The sequence below is a fragment of the Chlamydotis macqueenii genome, chromosome 1, assembly GCF_036417535.1.
Source record: "Chlamydotis macqueenii isolate bChlMac1 chromosome 1, bChlMac1.mat, whole genome shotgun sequence".
Taxonomy (NCBI): domain Eukaryota; kingdom Metazoa; phylum Chordata; class Aves; order Otidiformes; family Otididae; genus Chlamydotis; species Chlamydotis macqueenii.
Genome location: NC_141556.1, coordinates 86,728,168 through 86,752,365, shown reverse-complemented (window position 1 = coordinate 86,752,365; position 24,198 = coordinate 86,728,168). Strand labels below are relative to the sequence as shown.

Here is a 24,198-nt window from a genome sequence, read left to right as displayed (position 1 = left end):
AAAATTTAGCGATTAAAGCCGCTGCACACGAACCGCCACCGCCGGTCCGTGGGTAGGGCAGGGTCCTGGGGTGGAAGGGGTGGCGGGAAGGAGGGTGGGGGGGTGCGGGCCGGCCGGCGCTGCCTTGGGAGCAGCGCTGCCAGTTTTCTTTCTGCATCACCTCGGCTCGCTGGGACGCTGCGTCCCCGCCGGGGGGGGAGGGGGCGGGCGGTGGGAGGAGGAGGAGGGGGGACAGGCCGTTCTGCAGCCGTACCTGGCCGGGGCAGGAGGACCCGGGGGGCGCGGAGGGAAGTTGGGGGGGGGTGGAGAGCGCGGCCGCCGCGCCTTGACCCCCGCCGGCGCCGCCAAGGTCACCGCCCCGTCCCGCCCTGCCCCGTCCCGTCCCGTCCCGTCCCCGCTCCCTCGGCCGGGGACACCTGAGAGTTTAAAGAGGCTTTTCTTCCCCGGGAGCGGCGCCCGGGGGGAAGGGGAAGGGGCAGGGGCAGGAGGAGAAGGAAGGAGAGGCGGGCGGGGAGAGGCTGGCAGGGCAGGAGCCGGGCGGGGTGCTGGCTCCAACTGGAAAGGAACCGGTCCTAGCCCAGCCGGGGAGGCTGCGGGAGAGCCGGCAGCGCTCGGGGGGGAGGGCAACGGCAACGGCAACGGCAACGGCAACGGCAACGGCAACGGCAACGGCAACGGCAACGGCAACGGCAACGGCAACGGCAACGGCACCGACCCCGCCGCCCGCCATGGGCACAGCCCCTCGCGTCAGTCCCGGTGGGGCGGGCGGGGGACGTGGGGAAGGGAGTTAGGGGCGCGGGTGTGGGAGGGCGGCGGGAGGGACGCGGGGTTGGTGGGGGAGAATCTACCCCCGTGTCACCTGGCGGGCGGGGGGGTGGGGAGCGGTGCGTGCAGGGCTGGGGATCTGCAGCCCGAGATGGGGGTCAGAGAGGAGGGGGCGAGAGCACCAAAGTTTGGGGAAGACGGGGATGCAGAGAGAGGTTTTGCGCCGGGTACGGCTTCCCACAGCCGCGGTCTTGCGATGCTACCCCCCTAATTCTGAGTTTGCGCTGTAGAGTGGGTCTGTGAAGACAGGGAAGATGCCAGAAGGGGAGAAAACAAGGCAATGTAAGCAAGAAGAGGAGCAGCAGCAGAAAGAAGAGGAGCAGGAGGGTCTCATCGAATTCTACAGTTCCTACCAGGAGCTCTTCCAGTTCTTCTGCAGCAACACGACCATCCATGGGGCTATCCGATTGGTCTGCTCCAAAAAGAATAAGATGAAGACAGCCTTCTGGTCCGTTCTCTTCTTTCTCACCTTTGGCTTAATGTACTGGCAGTTTGGGATCCTCTACAGGGAGTACTTCAGCTACCCTGTCAACCTCAACCTCAACCTCAACTCCGACAGGCTGACTTTCCCAGCCGTGACGCTCTGCACCCTCAATCCGTACAGGTAAGAAATAGACTCCTAGCATTGTTGACTGCCTTGACTTTTGCGGGCATTGGATAAAAGCGTGTACTCTTGTTGTCCTCGTGGTCCTTGACTCTCCCGTTCTGTAGCAGTACCGGTGGAAAGGACACTTTCCACAGGCCTTTGCTGCTGCAGGGCATTCACAGTAAGGCATGTTAGTTTAGGCAGCTCTGCTTGGTGCTGTATGTTAGCAGGCTGCACTGTAAACTACCAGAGGGCAAAAGCAGATATGCTTACTTCTTTCCTACAAGGATGGTAGCCTCCAGCAAGGGGTTGGATTTGCAGCTGGCGGCAGGAATGTTCTGAATCACTCCAGCAAACTTTGCCGCATGTCTTATTCAGAGCTGTTTACGTGCCTCCAGCCCTAAGCCTGCAGGCTTTTCTCTCCCTCCCATATAGATACAGCGCCATCCGAAAGAAGCTGGATGAGCTGGACCAAATCACCCACCAGACGCTGCTAGACCTTTATGACTACAACATGTCCTTGTCACAAAGTGACTGGTCCACTCTGTCCACGCGAAAGCGTAACTCAAGGAGCCTGTTCCATCATGTCCAGCGCCATCCGCTGCGAAGGCAAAAGCGGGATAACTTAGTCAACTTGCCAGAGAACAGTCCCTCAGTGGACAAGAATGACTGGAAAATTGGCTTTGTTCTGGTGAGATCCCTACATATCCTGTGTCCTACCCACTCTGGTCTCTGCCTAGCTACTTCTGTCTTGTTAGACCATTGGCCCTGCCATTCCCTATGTAGAAGTCTGATTAATCTGGCTTTTGCTAATGACAGATAAAGGTAGAGGAGAATCCTTTGCCCAATGCCATCTTGCTCTCCCCAAGTCCTGTCCCTGTCCATGCTGGCCCCAGGAGACTTGTTCGCATCAGTGCCCATCTTTTCCTAGGTAGAACAGGAAAACCTTGTTCTTCCTGAAGGCTACATCAGCTTTGCAGTTGCCTTTGGAGAGCCATCTATTAACATCAACCACAGCGTTGCCCAGTAGTAGCAAACTGGAAAGTACTGGGTGGCTGTGGGCCACCTGAAATGTGGTCAAGATCGTATTTGCTCCTAGGTAGCAGCTTCTTCTCCCTAGGGTATCTGTGTTTGCATTTAAAAAGGCACTGAAGGACTGAAGCTAATCGCTTGCTGCTAACTGGCATTCCCACAGGATCACAAAGGTTTCTCTGGACACACCCTGAAGGAAGGGCTCCCCATGCAAGAATTTAAAGCTGGTTTATACCACGTAGAATTTATGTGCAGCAGATTACCCTGCACACATCACTGCAACTTGCTGCCTCCTGGGTTTTACTCAGCCTTGCTCATTCACCTGGTGTTTCCCTTCCACCAAGGAGCTGCCCTGGGTTTGCTTCTCTGCATCCTGGTGATCACCTTTTGGTTGAGCGCAGAAGCCCTGTGGAGCTCTTCCACTCCCTTGGGTTCATCTGCTGCCCCTGCTGGGGGAGCACAGCTAATCCACAGGCACAGCCTTGCCTCCTGGACAAGACTTCTCTGATATGGCTGTTTTTATCCTTCTCTTCTTAACAGTGCAGTGAAAACAACAAGGACTGTTTCCATCAGACGTACTCCTCAGGGGTGGATGCCGTGCGGGAATGGTACAGCTTTCACTATATCAATATCCTGGCGCAGATGCCTGATGCGAAAGCCCTGGATGAGTCTGACTTTGAGAATTTCATCTATGCTTGCCGCTTCAATGAAGCAACATGTGACAAGGCGTAAGTGGTGGAAACATCCCACCAAGTCTTCCTGGCAACACCCCTATTTTGTGCCCTATTTTGAGGGAAATTCAAGAAGCCTGCATTAGAGAACCTCTTTCCCAAGGTTGGATCATTTCTTGTTCAGTTCCCGTTGTCTCAGATGATGTCTCGTCAGTCTTTCCTGTGGCTTGTGCTCACCAGGGTCACAGTTTCCATGACCCAAAACTATGGACCTTAGAGGATGGTTTCTTCTTTTCCTGGGTTTCACGCAACTGGAACAGTTATATGGGTACAAACCCCACAGTGAGTGCAGATGCGCAGTGTAGAAGTCTCTTCATCCTCTGCAGTGGTGAGGTGGTATATAGCAGCCCACATACAGGAGGAGGAAAAGTTGTTACAAAAAACAGTATCCCACTTTTCTCCTGCCGTTATGGTGAGAAACTCCCAAAAAGCTAGTGAAATTAAATCCATCAGCAAGGGGCAAAAAGGGCTAGGAAGAGCTAAGAGTTTTGTCAATATTAGGAAGATAATACAGTAATTGCTAGTATTGCTAAAATCCTCTTGGGCTCTCAAGAGTTAGCAGTATGAAAAACCTGGTGTAAAAACCTCTCCAGCTCCAGGACATTTTTTACAGCACATTTTAATTGCTTTTCCAGGTTCGGGCAAGTTTACATAACAAATACTGCCCATCTGCTGTAAGCCCCTCTCCCTGCAGGTGGAAAACAGAGTTGTTCCTTTAAAGCCCTTCCCCTTGGTTTTGCAGCTCTTCTCACCCCGTGTGAATGTTTCTGTTCCCCTCTCAGGAATTATACCCACTTCCACCATCCCTTGTATGGGAACTGCTATACCTTTAACGACAACAGCAGCAGCCTGTGGACATCCTCGCTGCCTGGGATCAATAACGGTGGGTGAGAGGCGCTCCTTGGTGAGTAAGGAGAACAGCTCAGCTTTGTCTTCCCAGGAGGAGTTACGGGCATCCTGCTGTGCGAGGTGCTGGTGGTGGCAGATTGCAGTCCGGCTCTGTCTCACCCTAACTCTGTTTTCAGCCATGTGGAGATGGCTGTCTCGTGGACACGGCTGTCACTCGCTGCTGCCCCACTGCCTCTCTTCTCTCTCCCATCAGTGCCTGATCCTTATGTTTGTTGCTCCCCCTGGACCTGCACTGGCCCTTCCTGAAGTCCCCAGCTGAGCTCCAGTGCTGTGCTTCTGAGAGCCTTGTCTTGACTTCCTCCTTCCCCACTTTTTTGTTTCCAGCAACTGACCTGTTTGTTTTTCTAAACCTTCTGAAACCTTTATAGGCCCAATCTTCTGGCATTTCTTCCATCTGGTTCCGAGTCTCTCAATGAAATGTCTCTCCATTCCCAGTTCTGCTTTTTCTAAGCCACAATGAAGAAATCCAGTTTTCTCCATCCTCTCCTGGAGCCTCCAGCATTGTCTTTGGACTCTCTCCAGCCACCCTCCGTTGCTGCCCAGCTTTGGTACACCCCTGGTTGATGTTTCTCTTCCTTTATCTCTTAGTGATCCACTTCTAACCGTTCTGCTTTCTCTCCTCTCCTGCATGATGACCAGCCATGACCTCCTTTGCTCTCTGACATTCCCTCAGGTCTCTCTCTGGTGGTGCGCACTGAACAGAATGATTTCATCCCTCTGTTGTCCACGGTGACAGGAGCCAGGGTCATGGTCCATGATCAGAATGAGCCAGCCTTCATGGATGATGGGGGCTTCAATGTGCGTCCAGGTATCGAGACCTCCATCAGCATGAGAAAGGTGAGGAAGCAGCAGGTCTAAGAGCTGTGGATGTGACGTTATGAGGGAGGCTTAACTTGGTGGATAGATACAGATGGGTTGTCATGGACCCAGTGTGTGCTTAAGGGAGAGGATTAATCACATGGAGTGAAGGGAGGGGAAGAGCAGCAGCTTACTGGACTGGGAGGGGAAGAAGAGCATCTTGCTGAACTAGATGAAAAGTATTTGACTACAGTTTATCTGTGAACAATGAGAGTTGGGGCTGTTCAGCCTGGAGAAGAGGAGGCTCCGGGGAGACCTTATAGCGGTCTTCCAGTACCTCAAGGGAGCCTACAAGAAAGATGGGGAGAGGCTGTTCAGTGGGGCCTGTTGCGACAGGAGTAGGGGTAATGGTTTTTAAATAGAGGGAGGTAGATTTATATTAGATATTAGGAAAAAATTTTTTACAATGAGGGTTGTAGAGCACTGGAACAGGTTGCCCAGAGAGGTGATGGGTGCCCCATCCCTGGAAACGTTCAAGGCCAGGTTGGATGAGGCTCTGAGCACCCTGATCTGGTCAGGGATGTCCCTGCTCCTTTCAGGGGGGTTGGACTAGATGACCTTTGAAGGTCCCTTCCAACCCAAACCATTCTATGATTCTATGATTCTAAATGGAGGAAAGCCAGGGAGCTGGCATCCCGAAGAACGCATGAAGAGCAGATACTGATGGACAAGCAGTGTGTGGCTTGGAAGCATAGAAAGAGTGGCAAAGTGCCAGTCGTTCTGTGTAATGACTGTTTGATATTCTAGATGATGACTGTGCGTCTTGGGGGCAGTTACAGTGATTGCACAGAGGATGGCAGTGATGTGCCTGTGCAAAATCTGTACTCATCTCGCTACACTGAACAGGTAAGTCACTATCACTGGTCCTGTGCCAGCTTGTTTCCCTACTTTCCTGAAATGCTTCAGTCCCCTAACAGCCATGCTTGTCCGTGGGCTCTGTTGATAGTATGATGTGATACAGGCCGCAGTGGGTTTGGTTCCCTTGTTCAGTCTTTTCCACCTCACATGCCTTCCAGGTCTGCATTCGCTCCTGCTTTCAGCTCAACATGGTAGAGCGCTGTGGCTGTGCATATTACTTCTATCCCTTAACCGCTGGAGCAGAGTACTGTGACTACACAAAGCACGTAGCCTGGGGTAAGTGAACAGGAGGAATAGTAAAGCTCATGCTCCCCTGAACCTGCTTGGTCCACCTCATGTCCCAGTACATCTCCTCATTGTCTTCAATGAGCTTCCTAATCTGGGACATTCAAAAGACACTCTTGTCTTGGATGTTTAGTCCCTCTGAGCTCACTGAAGGAAACCTTCTCTGGATTCCCCTCGCTGTCACACATCACCTTTTGTGTACAGATACCATGAGCTTATCTGGATTTACTTTCTCTGCTGCTCAGGCTACTGCTATTACAAACTCCTGGCTGAATTCAAAGCTGACGTGTTGGGCTGTTTCCACAAATGTCGGAAACCTTGCAAGTAAGTTTGATCGTCAGTCAAGTAGACTAGGAACTCTTGATTCCTAGAGGTGTTGGAAAGCATTTGCTGACCAGGGCAAAAGCTTGAGTCAGTAGCTGAGCTGCAATCCAAAATGGCATTTCTCCATCAGGAAGCCAAAAATGTCTGAGGAGCATCAATGTTGGCTTGGGAGTGAGCTAGTGAGGACTGTGCATGAGCTCGGTGGGAAGTGGGCAAAACTTCAGCATGGGCGGGAGTTTCCAGGTGTGAGTGGGGATTGAGAGACCTGGCCTTGTGGCTTCTACACCTTCAACAGCTAACACAGCCTCTTGTCTTCCAGAATGACAGAATACCAGCTGTCAGCTGGATACTCCCGCTGGCCTTCTGCTGTCTCAGAGGTAAGGAGAGGGTTTTCTGGCTCCCCAGCACTGCTCTGACCTCCCATTTAGTCTCTCCTCAACTGGCACTAAATGTACAGAAAGTGACTGTGATCATGTAATGCAATTTATTGCACTTTCATTTCAGGACTGGGTATTTTACATGCTTTCACAACAGAACAAATACAATATCACATCCAAGAGGTGAGAACCCCTAAACAGAGGTTGCATCCAAACCAGAAACCATCCCAGTGGAGTGTGTGTGCCGGCAGGTCAGAGTTAAGATTAAATCACTGATGGGAAGAGATTAGGCATGGGACTTGTGGACAAAGCGAGTGGATTTGAGTCAGACTACAGATAAAGTGAGACTTCAACAAGGACTGGGAATCCAAATGAAGAGTCTGAAAAGGGTCAGCCACTAGTATGAAAATAGTAAGTCCCAGGTGGCTGCCGTATGGTCTGAAGTCATGGTAAGTGCTTGTGGAAGAGCGGGAAGGAGAGCCATGCAGGAGTTTGTACATAGCTGACACAGGATGCCACAAATATTTAGTTTCACAGTGCAGTCTCAGAAGGAAAAAATTTTTTACAATGAGACTGGTGAAACACTGGAACAGGTTGCCCAGAGAGGAAGTAGATGACCCATCCCTGGAAACATTCAAGGCCAGGTTGGACCAGGCTTTGAGCAACCTGATCTAGTCAAAGGTGTCCCTGCTTCTTGCAGGGGGGTTGGACTAGATGACCTTTAAAGGTCCCTTCCAACCCAAACCATTCTATAATTCTAAGTGCACTGTAAATACCAAAGATTGTATTTTGTGCAGAATGAGGGAACTGTGGAGACAGAGAAAAGCCTCTGGGTGGTACATGTGGAAGGAGGATAGGGGGCAGAAAGGGACAAAGATGACCATTAAGCTTAGTGAAGAAATACAGGGATTGTGGATTTGTGGTTACTGAGCCCCTTTCATTTACAGGAATGGAGTTGCCAAAGTGAATATCTTTTTTGAGGAGTGGAACTACAAGACCAATGGGGAGTCTCCAGCCTTCACGGTACACACTTCACTGCTGTGTCCTCCCTAGCCACCCATTCCCCTATAATGTCCCTCCATATTGGCAGGCATTTGTTCCAGCAGCATTGCTGGCTATCGAGTCTCTTTTCCTGTGGCAGGATGGGAGAGGCCCCCCAGCACCAGAGAGGCACTGCTAGTGGGAGCAGGCGGGGAGGCAAAAGACTGGAACAAGGGCTGTCCTCACTGCCCTTTCTCCGTCTCTTGCAGGTAGTGACTTTGCTGTCCCAGCTTGGGAACCAGTGGAGTCTCTGGTTTGGATCCTCTGTCCTGTCTGTGATGGAGCTTGCAGAGCTGATTCTGGATTTCATCGCCATCACCTTTATCTTGGCCTTACGCTGGTTCCGTTCCCGGCAGCAGCTCTCCCCATCAGGACCCTCTCCAAACAGTCACGATAACACTGCTTTCCAAGATGAGGTGCCAGGTCTCAGTGCTCCACATCGCTTCACTGTTGAGGCTGTAGTGACCATGCTGCCAACCTACAACAGCCTGGAACCACGTGGGCCAAGTAGGGATAGTGAGGTGGGACATGAGTGAGGCAGTGGCTTATTCCAGTTTGGATGGGTGGCAATTGGAGCAGAGACTGCACTTTCTCTGTGGGACCTGCGTTTCCTTCTTTCTGAGCTGCTCTTCCTGGACCATAGCTGAAGACTGCACTGCGGTTGGCCTGGATTCATTGCTTTCACTACTGTAGGTGAATCCTTCAGTCTCATAAAATGCTCTTGCTCCGGGGATCACCAGAGATGAGAGTTGATCTAGTGTATGTATGGGGGAGATGTCCACTTGGTTTCCTTACACTCCTTGCATATGCACACCTACATGCGCACGCATCCTTTCTTTTCCCTGCAACAAGGATGTTGCCATAGTTCTGATCTGTCATTAATTAAAGAGGTTTGGCAGGCGTGACTGGCCTCCTCTGTGGTATGACAAGGGAGAGGAACGGAGTCTCAGCTGGGGTACAAGTCTCTCAACAGGCTGAGCTTTGTTAAGCTTTCCCTAAGGCTGGAAACTGAGTACTGTTTGCTCATTCTTAACATCCAGCTCGGATCCCAAGACCAAGCCACCCACCCTTTCCTCCCTCTGAGGAGAGGCTACTTCTATAGCCCCGAGAGATGACAGCCACTGACATGATCTCAGTCTATATTATGCGCAATACTCTGGTGAGGTGGTTGACGCTTGCTGTCACTCTCAGGTCAGGACAAAACACCCCTGGCAGAATAAGGTCTCCCTTTTTAAGCTGCCTCTGTGGCACTGGTAGATCTTAGCTGTATAGCAGTCTCCTTCCCTGTGAGATACCATACACGTGTACATTCAGCCATTTGACCATTTGCCAGAGCATTTGGGATAAATGGATAGGAACTATGGAAACAAACTGGCTATGCACACCCTCAAAAACATTCCACACAGTATCTCTGCTACCATGAGATCCTACAAGAGAGGATCAGGATAGTGCAAGTCATGCCATGCCTGGTCTGCTCCACTCATCTCTTCTCTGGTTCACCCACAGAGGCTCTGCTGAGGACTGTGAAGCACAGAAGTGCTACAAGCTTTAATCTAAGATCCTTTCCAGGGAAAGCTTTAGCCTGTTGGAATGGACAACATAGGCAATCAAGGCCAGGACAAAGATGGTCCTCTTCCCAGGAACTAATTTGGCAATCTTCGCACAGAAGCATGCATCTTCTTGCAGTAAGCTTGCCATACTATTTTTTACAAATACTCAGACTTCTGCTGCAATGGTGTTTACACAGCACTTTATGTTGCATCAAGAGAGCAAGGGTGATGTCCTTAACAAACAGGATTATCCACTTGACTGGACAGAAACAGAGATACCAGAATTTAAGCATATAGTTTAGGCAAAGACCTGTGGTACCATGTACCCAATCACATTGCAAACAGACTCTCTTGAATTTAAAAACTAGTTAATCATAACAAAAGAAAAACTTCAGATATTTTAAAAATTAAGGTAGATGCACTGCCCTTGGGAAGCTGGAGGATTTTACTGCAGTATATAAACTGTTGCCTAATTCTTCGAGATGTTAAACACATGCTTGTCGTACTGCTCTTGCCTTGATTACCTATGTGCACTTCTCACTTCCCAGCAGAGAGTGATTTTCTTCCTCCTCACAGAAATGAGCACTATTTTCTTTTATTACACAAATATTCATGGTTTTTCAAACTTTATCCCAGTGCTGAGCTGATACCCCTTGTTTGAAAGAGGAGAGGTCTCTCTGGTGGGAATAGAAGCAAGCGGTTTGGGGGGTTGTCCTTCTTCAGCAAGAGGGGCAGCCTGGCAGGAGGGAGATCCTTGCAAACACTGGCACTTGGAGGTGATAAACACTTCTGTGTTTATAGGTGATTTTAAAAGAAGTAAAAGAGAGTGAGTAATGAAAGAATGAAATCTCAAAGTTGCCTTAAGGGACTTTTATAGTCTGTAAAAACACCACCCAAGAGGCAGAGCTAAAAGCTAGGTTTAGTGTATAAAACAACAAAGTAACTTTGGTCACAACTGAAACAAGTAAGGCAAATAGAGGAGTTAGGATGCTGCACCCATAGCCCAGTTCTTGGTCATGAACTTAGTACTACAGACTGGCACCTTAGGCAGTTTCTGGCACATGAATGAGTAAAAACCTGACACTGGACACAAAGCTGTTTGCTTCACAAAACCATCTCCAAATCAAGAAAGGAGAAAGAGGAGGTGCAACATCTAAAAGAGTCTCTGGATATCATAAACGTACAATAGTCATATGTTGAGGATGACCTTCCTGGAATATCCAAAGAGTAAGACACGATTCTTGACATCACACGGTACCTTGTGATAACCATAAAACTGATGTGACCCACTGCATCACGCATAGTTAAGTGGATAATTAAAGGGAGATTAATCAGAGGCATAACTACTTGAAACATTAAATTCTCTTCAACATCATAAAGAAATACAGCAGTAGAAGGTGATGTATTCCCTACGGGGAGCTTGCACCATATAATCGCTCTCTCCTGTAAAAGTGTTAAAATGCAAAAAATGAGCTTTGACTGATGAACTCAAAGTAATGTCTCCATTCTCAGTAGCTGTAAATCCAGAGTTAAAAGCCTGTATAAACATGAAGCTGTTATACAAGTGGGTAAATAGATTAGTCCTCCCTGTCCTGAGGATCAGTGCAAAAATTGCCATCTTGGGATAAATCAGGTGATCCTCCCAGGTACATCCCTGCACTTCTTGTAGGCTAACAAGACCACAAATTATCAACTCAACAGCTGTATAGTGAGCTTGGCCTGGCTGAAAACAAGAGGCGAGTCCAGCAGTGCTAGAGTGAGAGTGGAGAAAATGAAGCGTTTCACTGAGATGTGAAATATTAGAGAAAAGGGGGAAAAGTGTGCATTTAGAGGGATTTGCAGGTCAGCAAAAGGCAAATTAAAGGTCTGAGCTGGGATGAATTTGTACAAAAGAATGTTGAGGGGATGTAAATGCTCAGTAGTCATAGGTATGTTAAGAGTTGTTTGTATGACATGAGATAAGATTAATTTGGAGGATCTGAGAAAGGTTAGAGTGTGGTGGGACTGGGGAGATGGAAAGTACTGGAAGAAAGGGAAGAATGGGCCAGCCCCTCCAGGAAGGAGGAAAGCTAAGCACAGGATGGTTGAGAAAGCAGGGAACACAAGGACAGATAGCCAGATAGCAGACTCTGCTATCTTCTGAAAACTTGTTCCTTGAAAGTGTGGCAGTCACAATTTGACAGATACCAAAACTATTTCTTTTCCCATAAGAATTAAGGTAATAAAGGACATGCATGAAAATACAATGTAAGGGTAAATGTCTAGAGAAGCTAGAAAATAAGAAAACCACCGCTTCAGAAAATAAGCAATACATTTAGAAAAACTGAACTCTGTTTGTTGGAGAGCTTAGAGAAGCTGGACAGATAGGTGCAAGGTTTGTCTGCACAGATTGAGGTCAAACCTAGAAGGAATTTGAGGAAAGGGTTACCAGGCTCTTGGGACAGGTTCAATAAAATGTAAGGGGTGGCAGTGTGCTACATCAAGAAATGAAAAAGGCAGCAGTGCTGTTGGTGAAAGGACAGGGGGGAACCACAGGGGTCAAGAATACACCAGAGGGATGGCTGTGTTCAGTCTTGCAGTTCTTTATACTTACCAATGTGTAGTATTTAAAGGGGTCTTGTGAACACAAGAGAAGAAAGTGCCTTCAGCTTCCAAGTACATGCTTAAAGGCAATGAACTAAAAAAAAGCTTAGTATCTGGAGATTATGTCAAATTTGTAAAAAAAAGAAGAAAAAAAAAGAAAAAAAAAAAAGAAATAGTACAAGGGCTTTTGGAAAAGAAGCCTAGCAGGAGAGAACATGGAAAAAAGAGTCATTTTGGCCTCTGCAAGAAACATTTAGTGGGTCTACACACTGAAAGAAAGGATGTTATGGGGCTGTTCATATTGGAAACCAGGGGAGCAAATAAGGGTGTTCCAAATAACTATCTCTGGCAAAAAAAAATAGGTCAAAGATTATCAGAAGTATGGAGGCTGAAGTACAACTTCATTTTGGCCTGTAAACAGGGGAAGTTTTTTGAAGAGATCGAGTTACTTCTTCCAAGAGGAAGCATTGCAGATAATCTAGAAGGAACACTGAAGTCACGTGTCAGGGACTGGAGCAGCAAAGTCCTTCCCACTGTAAGAGAAGATCAGGTTTGTGACCACCTGAAGAACCTAAATATACATAAGTCTGTGGGATCTGACGAGATGCATCGAGATGCATCCCGGAGTCCTGAGGGAATTGGCTGATGTAGTTGCCAAGCCACTCTCCATGATATTTGAAAAGTCATGGCAGTCAGGTGAGGTCCCTGCTGACTGGAAAAAGGGAAACATTGCACCCATTTTTAAAAAGGGTTAAAAGGAAGATCCTGGGAACTACCAACCTGTCAGCTTCACCTCTGTGCCTGGGAAGATCATGGAACAGATCCTCCTAGAAGCTATGCTGAGGCACATGGAGGACAGAGAGGTGGTTCGAGACAGCCAGCAAGGGCACCAAGGGCAAACCCTGCCTGACCAACCTAGGGGCCTTCTATGATGGAGTCACTGTATCAGTGGACAAGGGAAGAGCTACAGATGTCATCTACCTGGACTTCCGTAAGGCCTTTTGCACAGTCCCCTACAACATCCTTCTCTCTAAATTGGAGAGATATGGATTCAATGGGCAAACTGTTCAGTGGATGAGGAATTGGTTGGATGGTTGCATCCAGAGGGTAGTGGTCAACGGCTTGATATCCAGATGGAGGTCGGTGACAAGCGGTGTCCCTCAAGGGTCTGTACTGGGACCAGTACTGTTTAACATCTTCATCAATGACAGACAGTGGGATCAACTGCACCCTCAGCAAGATTGAACACCGAGTACTGTGGTCAACCTGCCTGAGGGACAGGATGCCATCCAAAGGGACCGGGACAAGCTTGAAAAGTGGACCCATGCAAAACTCATGAAGCTCAGTAAGACCAAGTGCAAGGTCCTGCACCAGGGTTGGGGCAACCCTCAGTATCAATACCACCTGGGGGATGAAGGAATTGAGTGCTGTCCTGCTGAGAGAGTCTTGGGGTTACTGGTGGATGAAAAGCTGGACATGAGCCAATGTGCACTCACAGCCCAGAACGCCAATCATATCCTGTGCTGCATCAAAAGCAGTGTGAACAGCAGGTCAAGGGAGGTGATTCTGCCCCTCTGTTCCACTCTGGTGAGATCCCACCTGCAGTACTGCATCCAGCTCTGGAGCCCTCAGCACAGGAAAGATATGGACCTGTTGGAGCAAGTCCAGAGGAGGGCCACAAAAATGATCAGAGGGCTGGAGCACCTCTCCTACGAGAACAGGCTGAGAGAGTCGGGGTTGTTCAGCCTGGAGAAGAGATGGGTCCAGGGAGACCTTACTGCAGCCTTCCAGTACCTAAAGGGGGCCTATAAGAAAGATGGGGGCAAACTTTTTAGCAGGGCCCGAAGCGACAGGACAAGGGGTAATGGTTTTAAACTAAAAGAGGATAGATTTAGACTAGAAAGAAGATAAATATATTTTACAATGAGGGTGATTAAACACTGGAACGGCTTGCCTGGAGAGGCGGTGGATGCTCCATCCCTGGAAACATTCAAGGCCAGGCTGGACGGGGCTCTGAGCAACCTGATCTGGTTGAAGATGTCCCTGCTCCTTGCAGGGGGGTTGGACTAGACAACCTTTGAAGGTCCCTTCCAACCCTAACCATTCCACAATGTTATGATCCAACAGACACAGCTAAGCTGCCTATTCTGTAAAACCTGTATCCTTATCTGTTACATCTCTTGGACAGTATTATTTACTTAGATGTCAGATCAAAGATAAAACCTCTGTACTTCCCCATTATCATCTCTCTTCACCAAGTTAAGGCTTCCAACCCCAGTGGATACATCAGAGCACGGACCTGTCACTTCACAGGGAAGCTAGGTCCATTAAGAAAGTGTTGATGCTGCATTTCTACTCTGAAGAAAAATGTTTTGTCTTCCCCACCATCATTCGGTTCCTCTCCAGCTGAGACGAGAAAATAAACCCCCCCACTGATGAGATCATGCAGCCTACTTTCATCAGTGTATAGAAACCTCAGGAAAGGCCAGAGAAGGGCCTAGGGCATCTGGAAACATGAATGTTTAAGGCATATCCATTCAAGAGCAGTATAGTTGAGGCTTTTTCCCCACCAAATCTGAAGGTGTCAGGATGAAGCAGTTGATAAGGGAACTGCATGTTTAAAGGCAAAACTTGAATTTCTAATTAAACATACGAAGAGCTACTTTGGTGCCAAAGCCTTGGCCTTGCTTTTAAAGTGCACATTTAAAACTATGTTTTTGTCCAGGATAACAGATTCTGCAGAAGCAGATGAGGTACTGATGCTTTAAAGGATGGCACCTCAGAAGGCAAGTTCCCAGCAGAGCACGGTACTTTAAACGCCTACTGGAAGATTTATGGTTAGACATGCAACTCTGCAAACATGACTCATGAGCTGGGCACAACCCTGAGGCAGCTTCTAGCAGCATGTTCAGCCCCAGCTCTGTGCTTCAGAGCACCTAGCCAGCTTTGGACAGCAAGCACTCAAGTCCCTAGGTTTGGCTAGGGACTTACACTGTGTAGTCAACAGACTGGAAACACACCCATTCTATGAAAAAGTTTTTCCTACCTCCCTTCATGAACAAGGCTGAGAACTAACAAAGGCAACACACAACTTGTCAGGAACTGTAGGATGACTAGTTCATTCAGGTTGCGCAGTTCAGACTGTACAGGCTGTTTTAACACACCAGCCAGCCCAGACACCTTCCTTTCCCAGGAAGGCTTTCATCTTTGAAAGAATTAGCCTAGCCGCACTGCTCCAAATTCACCACTGACGATACATTGTTCTGGTATTATTTTGGTGATGTTTAAAACTGGACAAGGATTGATCGTAAGGTAAGCACAAGCCACATGGAGTACTGCTTTACAACCTGAAGTTTGTAACAGCAAGGGCACAAGTACCTCATTTTAAAATAAGCCCACGTTGGACAAAGCTCTGTTATTTCTTTTTAATGAGTTTCAAGTGTACAGTGAGGCAAAACAAAGGGGCACTTACCTTTATTCCAGCCATGCTCCAAGATAGGCTGTGAAGAGCGCCCTGCCCTTGGAGCTCTCCATTTGGATTGTGAACACATGTCCCAGCACCACTCCAACCCCAATGGAGAATAGTTTTCTGGGCTTAAGGACCTGAGGATAGGTTACTGAAACCCAAGGGCAGAGCGGCCCGAGGAACCAGAGCTACTAGCAACACACCCTCCCATTCAGGGGACTACTCCCCATGCATTACCCAGTGGCTGGACATTTAGTGGCTGGAAGTAGAGTTGGTTTGGGCAGCCTCTTCCCCCAGAGCTACTGGTTCATACATCTTGTTACAGACTTACTATGGAGTCAGTCCAGCACACGGTTCCAGTACAACTGGAACTACCATCATTGCAATGGAAGGCTATCCACTGCTTTGAGGGCCAGAACTTCAGGTGTGTGTAGAGTATGGAAGTAACAAAAAAAAAAAAAAAATGGTGTTCCAAGAAGAGTTTGGTACCCCAGCCCCCTTCCCACCCACTGACAGACCAGACAGACTCAGTAAGGTGGTGAATTGTGTTTCTTAGAGACCATTTAAAGTACATGAGCCGATTACTATAACATGCCAGAGGAGATTACAGTTGTGTTTATAGAGGAAGGAAATAAACTGCACGTGCGTGAGTGGCTGTAGTGCTGTGGACAGCAGAGTCCCTTGCTTTTTACTCAGAGGGCCTTGGTGATTTTTTTTTTTTTTGCCCATGCATAGAGACACAAAGGATGGGAAAGGGAGAAGAAGAGGCAGCAACATACAACATCTAAGAGAAAGAAATGGAAGAGACAGCCCAGGGGACCTCAACCCCCAGGGGAACAGGAGGAATGGGGCACCAAAGGCTTCTTTAGAAGAGTTCAAGAGAATTGCTGGTCTGGGGGCCTCAAGCTTGTATGCCCACCCCCTAAAATGATAGCAGTAAGTAGTACAAGCAGGCCCTGGCTCCTCTTCAGTAGATGCACTTCTGACCGTCCATCACATCTCAGAGTTCCACAGGGAATTAGGGAAGTGCTCAGGGGGACGAGGGCTGCTTCACTCCAGATCTTCATCTCTGCCCTCACCCAAGGTGGAGAGGGATGGAATTGCAGGGAGATGAACTCAGCGCAAATGAAATGCTGGGGCATGGAAGTGAGCATGCAAAACCTAGCCCCTTCCCAGATGCCCTGTGAAGAGGAAAGGGGCTTCCCCACCACACCCAATGAACAAAAAGCACCTGCTCCTGCCAGCTTTTGTACTTCACTTCCATCTGGGAACTCCAGTGATGTTCTCCCCTGCTTCCTCACATCCTCTTAAGCCTAGACAGATACTAGTGTATTCTAGAACTGGGGCAGAGCTTCCTAAATTAAAGGAGTGCCATCTTTCCAGTCTAGAATACAGGCTACAGCTCAGCTTGTAAAAAAAGACAAGATGCACATTCCTCAGAAGACTCTGCAGAAACTGAGGAACAGGGCAGCTCATTTAACCCCAGGAATGATAACAGATTCAAGCAATTCACAGCTCTTGTTATTTTTGAAGGAGGAGAACAAGGAGATTGCTTACAGAAAGCCACAGCAATCCATGCTGCAAGTTTACTTCAAGCAGAGTCCACCTTGGATCTAAATTCAAGAGAACCCAGAGCAAGTAGGAGGATTTCAGTTTGATAGGCAAGATCTATAGAGACCTAAGCTGCCAAACTGGGACATCTGACATCACTTTGCAATACCCATACCTAGAGCACCATTTCTCTCTGAATCCCTAGCTAACCATTCTGAGTATTTTCTAATTCCTAATGAAAGTCAGGGCTTTGTGGTAGCAGTAACAGAACAGGTATTTGTAATCAGAAAGCTGTGTGGCTCAGTCTCATCTGGAATACCTCCAGTCTCTTTCACCTCCATCTGCATCATAGCGGACTTTCTTTGACATTCAACCCAGTAACACAAATCAAAACACTTTACCCATTCCTGCTCTGCCACTACCCCAAAGTCTTCCAGAAAGCTACGATAGTAGAAAGCCACAGGGTCCCAGCTTGTGTCTGCATAGACGAAAGGAATATTTGACACCCTCCACCAGACTCCTTACTGTGGTTCTTTTGTTCCTTCTGGCAGGAGATTTTACTCCCACACATGCCTTCTAGATAGTAACGAAACTCCTTTCACTTAACTGTGTTTAGTCTGTTGCACTTCACTGAGGTAATCATGTAGGCTCTCCTTTACAATACCTGAAATGGCCATGTTCAGACAGCAAGTCATCTGAAAATAAGGACAGGCAGAATAAATAATTTCTTTAAGTGCTCATCTCTTCATGGCTAGAGAAATCTAGATGACTATCTAGCTCAGTCAAATCACTCGCAGTCACTGACCAACACAAACTATCCTTTATTTCAGAAGCTCAGTGAAAAGCTTAAGTCATGCTGCCACTCTTTTTAGGCAGAAAACTAAAGAATCTCACATGCTGAAGTCCTTCATCCCCAAAGGCACTGCATTAAGGCATTCTTAGTTTGCTAGAGTCCACACAGGACTTGTCCACTATTTGACAAGCTCACACCCAAAAATAAATCACAAAAATTCCCTGCAGAAGAGCAGGAGCATTAGCTACCCACTCCTCCTTACTTCCCTTTCCTCTAAACTCAGATGGCCCTCCCTAAAGCTGCAGCAGCTGTTGAAGAGTCTAACCCTGCTCAGTAGAGCACTTCAGAGTCCTATACAGAAGACAAATTAAAAACAATAAAGAAATCAATGAAGAAGCTAGGTGGAGGGGAAGGGAAGGAAAGATTTAGGGGCAAGAAGAGACAGGCAAGGTGACAGGGGACAGTAGGCTGCAGACTGAAGGAGCTACATTCAAGTAAAAAAGTAGACTGGAGACAAAGCAATAGGGAAAAAAAAAGGAAAGAACAAAAGGGCAAGTTACACCAAAGGTCCCCCAGAGACTTCCAAATCCCCCACCAGGGAAGGTACTTGCCAACCCACCCACTCCAGGGTAAATGCCCCTCATACTTACTGGTTTACCTGATCTGGCAGACAATTTCCCATTCCTACAACAATGGCCACCCCCAATTGCTTCCATTACTATGTAAAGCATACCATTTCCACAATAAGTGTGGGAGTTCCAGCACCACCACCTCCCTTCCCTGGGACTGAAGTTAACACTTACGCAACCAAGACCCTCCAGATTCAAACCAAAAAAGGAAGTTTAGAGTACTCTAGAATTGATGCTTCTTCACCTTTGATCCTGGGCTTTTCGGTACTTACTTACAATCACCACCACCACAATGGCACAAATCACTCCCATCATGATCATCATCTGGAGAGAGATATTTTCAAAAAGTAATACTCAGAACAGATTGACAAATTCACATCTTTCCTTACAGCCAGGGAACATAAGCCAGACCCTGAAAGTAGGACAGCCAAGGCCTCAGTCTTTCCACAGTGAAAGCATTCTAGGCATTTTAAATAGTTATTAAGCCCCAATTATCCTCCCAAAGCCCTGCAGGAGAGGGCTAGCACAATTTCCTTCTGATGAAGGAAATTCATGGCACTAGGAAACTCACCTTGCAGTTCTTCCACCAGTACTTCCTTTTGAGTTTTGCCGCACTACTTTCAAATTGTGAGGCACCAGCCTGAAGCGCATCTGCCCGGTCATCTAGCTCTGACAGTTTCTGGTCTCGTTCCAGCACTTTGTCTACATTAACACGCATTATATCAACCACCTGCAGAAGGAAGAATAGTAGCAGCAGTTATATTGGTAAAGAGAGTAGAACAAGTAAGAGCAGCAACTTGGCCAATACTGAGATACTAAGTGAAAGCCCCAAAAAAGGCAAAAAGGTCAGGATATGAAACAGCTTTCAAGTCATTGCCTACTTTGAAGTAGGGAAAAAATCCTAGACCCCCTGTGTGCTTAAGTATCAGTTCAAGAGTACCTAAACCAGGTCCTCAGCCCCATATTATCACCTGTTTTTAAAAGCTCTCAAATCCAGCAAGCCTAAGCAACCCCCTCATGAGCATAATCATACACTCACTCTCTGATAACTGCAAAGGTAACTTACAGCTACATGTTGCTGCCCCAGTGAGGCATAAAGTCGTTACTGCATGCCAGCAGCCACGCTATAGACACTGAAAGTCAGGCAATGTTCCCCACACATCAACACACTGAGGCTGCACACAGACTGTGCCCTTGGAGCAGCAGCCAGGGATTAAAAGCTCTTCTGCATGTTGCACAGCTTTATTTCCCTAACAGATGCATGACAACAATGCAAGGTACCAAAAAAATCTAACGGGCCTGCTCCTTAAAAGTCATATCTGGAATTAAGTAGCTTTTGAATACAAAGCAATTTCATCTCTGCTCCAGCCTCTTTACAGGTCTGCCATCATAGCTTGATTATCAAGTATTTTCTCACATTGGCATGACAAGAGCGTCCACCCCCTCAGCAAAAGATGCCTGTCAAGAACATCTCTGCTGCAGAGCAGTCAGAGAAGAGCCCAGGCAGAACTACTAACCTCCTCCACTTGGGCCTGCGTCTGCTGCAGCCGACGGTTACTGCTCAGATTGGGGGGCGGCCCAGGGGGACCCCCACCAGGGGCTCCTCCTTCAGGGGCCCCTGGAGCAGGTTGCTGAGCTGGGTCAGACCTAGGGAAACATATGTACAGGTAAAAATAAAACCCTGTCAGCTGCTCAACAGAGAGAACCCCCCTCCAAAATCCACCCAAACCCCAGTGCCCGCAGGTTGGGGCAGTGTTGGTAGCAGCCCTGAAGGCCTGCAGCTTCCTCGGTTCCTCCCAGACCAGGATCCATCGAGCCTGGAGCAAAAGCTGGCCTAGGAGGGCAGCGGGGAGGGCCAGCCCCAGAGCTGGGGGCTTGCGGGTGCGGCCGTGCCCGGCGCTGCGGCCTCCCGGGTCTCGGAGTGGGAGGGTGACAGCCGCCTGGCCGCGCAGAGGTGACCGGGCGGCGGCCCGCAGCGTGCCGCAAGGACCGGGAGGAGGGAGGGAGCCGGGGCCTCGCCGACGGGGAGGCAGCACGGGTGCGCTCCAAGGGGAGGTCGGGGAGAGGGTGGGCTGGGCGCAGCAGTGGCCGCCGGCCAGGTTGGTGACAGCGAGGAGGGGGCGCGGCGGCCCGGGGCTCCACGCACCATCACCGGTGGGGCACGGCCCACGCACGCACACCCGCACGCACCCCTCTTTCACGCGGCGGGCGCCGGGCGAGGGAGCGGGACCGCCCGGGGCGTGGGGGGGGGGGGGCGGTGCGGGCAGCCCTGCCTGCGGCTGCTGCAATGCGCCACTCGGCCCCGCCGCCGGCCAGGGCGAGGCCTCCGCGCTGGCCTCTTCCTTATCGCTCCACCCACCCTCCACGCCACGCCACGCCGCGCCGCGCCGCGCCACACCGCACCGCACCGCACCCGCCGCAGGCCGCCCACTCACATCGCCGAGCCTGACCACGACCCCCAGGCACACCGCCGCTCTCAGCTCCTCGCAGGCAATCTCTCAACTGCGCGCCGGAACCGCCCTCTCCGGGGCCCCGAATTTATAGGCGATGAGGCCCCGCCCCTAGAACCGACAGCCAGTCAGAAGTAGACGTAGGAAGGACTCTCCGGGAACAGCAAATCAGCACCGCCTCTAGGCTCCTTCGCAGCCAATCGGCGCCCCGCAGCCCTGTCGGAGCCAGGCGCCCCGTGATAGACAGACATTTAGCCGAGCCCCGCCCCCTTCCTCCCTCCGGATTTCCGAAGGGATAAGCCCCGCCCAGCTGCGCCTCGCCCTGGGGGCCGTCCAATGGGAGGGGAGCTCGCCCTCCCACGCTAGGCATGCGCGAGCCGCGCGGCGCCCCGCCCCTGCGGAAGGGCCCGGTGAGCAGCGTGGCCGGGGGGCGCCCCGCCGCGGCCCCTCGCCCGATCCCCATAGGCCTGGGCGGCCGCCGCTGCCCGCTTGGGTCACGCAGGGCCTGAACACGGCTCCCAGCCCTGTCTGGTTTCCCCCCCTTGGAGCCCAGCTCCCTGCTGGCACCGCTACCGGCGCGGGGGCTGCGCAGCGGCTCCCTCGCCCCCACCGGTGTGTTTTTGTTGGCTCCGGCTAGGCCGCTGTCCTTCCAATTAAGATATGGCGTTGCTGGCCCGCTTCCACCATACGGCAAGGCCTAAAAGCGAACCTGAGCGAGTCCCCGAAGTGGCTGCGTTCCAGTGTCTGCTGCCCACGAGGGGAAATGAAGCTCCAGCAGCAGCCCCAGAACAGCTGCGTGTTTGGGTTCCTTCCCCCCTTTAAAGATTTTGAGAAGCCTGCTGGATCAGAAGGGAGGACTCCTCAATTTGGGACAAAAACGGAGGCAGGAGCGTACTGGAGCAAGAAGTCCCTCTATGTGGTGAGTCCCACTTGGTGTGGTGAGCAGGGCGGCTGGTGACTGGTTCACACTTACATTGAACTTCAGCTTCCTTGCATAAGGTGATGCCCGCCATCAATAAAAGTTTTTAGTGTCAGATCTGATAGTTTAGTAGATACACAAGATGGAGATGTTCTAAATTACAGCCTGGGAGCCAAAAGACCGTGGCTACAAGGAAGGTAAAGACTTAATATACAGGGTTGTGCCTAGAACCAGATATTTTGCAGATAGCACTATTGAGGGTTGAGGAGCAACCTAGCTCTAGCCTCAGTGGAACTGAAGGTTTCTAAGCTGTGCCTTCAGACAAGCTGTGAAAGGATGAGTCTTGGAAGAAGCTTCCGTAGCTTGGTGACCTTCCCGCCGCAGTTTGAAGACTGTTCCAATAACTGTTGCAATAACAGAAGATGGAGCTTGTGGAACAACTGGCCCGCAGAGCCCTTGCCAAGTTGGTACTTAGGGACTAAGAGCTGACAGAGGGTACCAGATACTTCACTCTGATGCTTTTCCAGTTTCTGACATATTTTCACAAAGGATTTGCTACACCTGTGGTTTACATGTGTAATAACCCCCAGCTGCTCTCTTCCAGGTGCTTGCTCAGTCTCCACTTGAATCTCTGCACGCTTCCTGAATCCACAGCACCTTTTGGCAAGAGTCCCCACACATCTGCCACCCTGCTGCTGAGAACATAGGCTTCAGCTGCTTGAACAGAGGCTTTAGCTTCACCTTTCTAAGGCTTAGAAAGTCCTTCTCGTTCCCTGCCACTTCCAGCTCAGTGCTTTTAGAGGCAGAGTAGCATTGCTCTGTAACAGGATATGTAAAGGCAGCTGAATGAACAACTGAGAAGAGACAAGCAGATGCCTGCTTATCTTAAGATTTTTTTCTGAAGTCTATGAAGTCTTTGTGATGCTGAACTAGAGGGATGCCAACTTTGACTCACCCCAACTTCTCTTCTGAAGGAACCAATAACAATTATGCAAAACTAGAAGCTAGTTTTTTAAAACAGTGAAGTTGCCTGAATAACCTTTGTAAAGCCTGAGAAAAGGCCACTCAGTCAGCAAGTGTAATTAATATGGGGTTAAGTCATCATCAGTGTGACACAGAGACAGATCCTGTTCTAAAGATACGTTTTGATGCATTTGGATCATTCAGGCTTAATATTAATCACAGATAAATGGAGGGCACAGGGGCAAGCAGTGAGCAGGAAGAGGCATTGGCAGGCACTCTTATGACTAATTTGGGAACTTGGCTGTACAAAAAACCTAAAATTGTCAAGTAGGACATGACAACCTGGGGCTCACAAAGACCAAAGGGATGCTAGAAGCCTGGCCAAAAAATAGAGGACTCAGGTCCAAGTTCAAGGATGCAGTCTGGAACAGATGTCTGTGAGGAGTATGCCAGAAATTATTGAGGGGACAGAACTTGCACAGAGGAACTCGGGCCTGGAGCAGCAGCAGGACCTGGGGTCTGGGCCAGAAATGCACAGCAAAAGTTGCAGAAAGCACTGGGAACCCAGTTGTGTGAGAGCTGACTTTATTCTGACCACGATGCCACAAAACCGTGCTCCACATGCCAAGCCCACAGCTGCTTCTAGCGGTGCTTCCCGGTACGATTGAAGCGCCTGTACAAGTACCGGATCCTCTTGTTGAGTTTGTGGTAGTCCTCTACAAACATCCGATCTCCCACCACCTGCTTCTTGCGGATGCACCTCTGCAGCTCGTTCCCTCGCCAGCCTCGCAGCCACCTGGGCCCCCTGATGAGGTTCTTCGGGTGGATCTGGAAGCCGCCTGAGAACAACAGGAGGGCAGAGCAGAGAGGATGAGGCTGGGCCCTGGAAGAGGCTGTTCCCGCAGGTGGCCGGCCTGCTGGAATTCCCCGTTGCCCTCCCGCTGCTGGAGGAGCCGCTCACCCACAGGTGGGTCCTGCCCCCCCTCCTTCTGCCCCTGCCCTGGGCCCACAACGGGGAGCGGGTCTTACCCAGGATCCCGACGTTGTCGTAGACCCCGAACAAGGCCCGTTTTTCCGTCCACCGATCCACCTGCTTGGGCTTGCGGGGCTCCTTGATGCGGAAGGCCCGAGTGAGCCCTGCCAGGGGCGAGGAGAGCGGCACGCCGAGGCCGGGCCGCACGGGCCCCCAGCTCGCCCCGCCGCTGCTAACGCTCCGCTCTGCCCGGAGCAGAGGGGCGGCCCGGCCCAGCAGGGCTCGCCCCGCCGCCCGCACCAGCGCCGCCATTGGGGTGACCCCGCGGGCGGGGCCGCCGCAGCACCCGAGCGAGGAAAAGGAGGTATCCAGCCTGTGGCTCTGGTCCCGCCCCTTCCGGTCCCTGTAGCCGCCCGGGAGCGGAAGGGCTGGCGTCACGCTAACGGTCGCAAGCGGGGACAAGGAGCCGGCGATTGGGCCAGGTGCTGGAGCGCG

The 24,198-nt window shown here is 50.1% G+C and overlaps 3 protein-coding genes and 1 long non-coding RNA gene across 14 annotated transcripts in view; 2 read left to right on the top strand and 2 right to left on the bottom strand.

The window, feature by feature from the left end:
* The window catches only part of VAMP1 (vesicle associated membrane protein 1), a 47,721-nt gene extending 26,811 nt beyond the window's left edge, over nt 1-20,910 (bottom strand). For 4 of the 10 annotated variants that reach the window (XR_015260307.1, XR_015260306.1, XR_015260308.1 and 1 more), the window contains exons 1-4: nt 20,834-20,910; nt 19,916-20,045; nt 18,970-19,128; nt 18,671-18,722 (exon numbers count right to left, since the gene is read on the bottom strand). Coding sequence is in view for 3 of the 10 variants with exons in the window: in XM_086760461.1 (XP_086616587.1) it covers nt 18,671-18,722; nt 18,970-19,128; nt 19,916-20,045; nt 20,834-20,835 (343 nt within the window). In the remaining 7 variants the exon portion in view is untranslated. Of the gene's footprint in view, nt 1-4,950; nt 5,230-8,238; nt 8,315-8,671; nt 8,742-15,431; nt 15,563-15,956; nt 18,277-18,670; nt 18,723-18,969; nt 19,129-19,915; nt 20,046-20,833 lie in introns of those variants that run through there. The other 6 variants (XR_015260312.1, XR_015260314.1, XR_015260313.1 and 3 more) reach the window with 6 other exon arrangements.
* Nucleotides 701-10,863, top strand: SCNN1A (sodium channel epithelial 1 subunit alpha). 2 transcript variants are annotated; one of them, XM_086759972.1, is made up of 14 exons: nt 701-746; nt 1,056-1,429; nt 1,847-2,102; nt 2,984-3,171; nt 3,957-4,057; nt 4,757-4,920; nt 5,689-5,787; nt 5,958-6,075; nt 6,330-6,408; nt 6,728-6,785; nt 6,913-6,968; nt 7,733-7,808; nt 8,036-8,347; nt 9,333-10,863. In XM_086759972.1, exons 1-14 carry the CDS (start codon nt 729-731, stop codon nt 9,342-9,344), a joined length of 1,911 nt encoding a protein of 636 aa, XP_086616098.1. In that variant the 5' UTR covers nt 701-728; the 3' UTR covers nt 9,345-10,863. The 2 variants fall into 2 exon arrangements, with proteins under 2 accessions (XP_086616098.1, XP_086616092.1); XM_086759966.1 differs by lacking the exon at nt 9,333-10,863 and having other exon boundaries at nt 8,036-8,376.
* Nucleotides 20,911-21,283: 373 nt separating the features above from the next.
* Nucleotides 21,284-22,640, top strand: LOC147602195 (uncharacterized). Its single transcript, XR_015260323.1, has 2 exons — nt 21,284-21,767; nt 22,372-22,640. It is a non-coding gene; the product is annotated as an uncharacterized LOC147602195 (long non-coding RNA).
* A 658-nt stretch (nt 22,641-23,298) lies between these two features.
* Nucleotides 23,299-24,075, bottom strand: MRPL51 (mitochondrial ribosomal protein L51). Its single transcript, XM_010116952.2, has 2 exons — nt 23,760-24,075; nt 23,299-23,569 (listed from the first exon to the last, which is right to left on the bottom strand). The coding sequence occupies exons 1-2, from the start codon at nt 24,013-24,015 to the stop codon at nt 23,373-23,375; spliced, it is 453 nt and encodes a 150-aa protein (XP_010115254.2). The 5' UTR covers nt 24,016-24,075; the 3' UTR covers nt 23,299-23,372.
* Nucleotides 24,076-24,198: the final 123 nt, after the last annotated feature.

Coding starts and splice junctions, on each gene's coding strand:
- SCNN1A (XM_086759966.1), top strand. Junction 4,921..5,688: donor CCTCCATCAGCATGAGAAAG/GTGAGGAAGCAG, acceptor TTGATATTCTAG/ATGATGACTGTGCGTCTTGG. Junction 6,409..6,727: donor AAATGTCGGAAACCTTGCAA/GTAAGTTTGATC, acceptor CTTGTCTTCCAG/AATGACAGAATACCAGCTGT.
- MRPL51 (XM_010116952.2), bottom strand. CDS start 24,015: ATGGCGGCGCTGGTGCGGGCGGCGGGGCGAGCCCTGCTGGGCCGGGCC. Junction 23,570..23,759: donor CGACAACGTCGGGATCCTGG/GTAAGACCCGCT, acceptor TGTTGTTCTCAG/GCGGCTTCCAGATCCACCCG.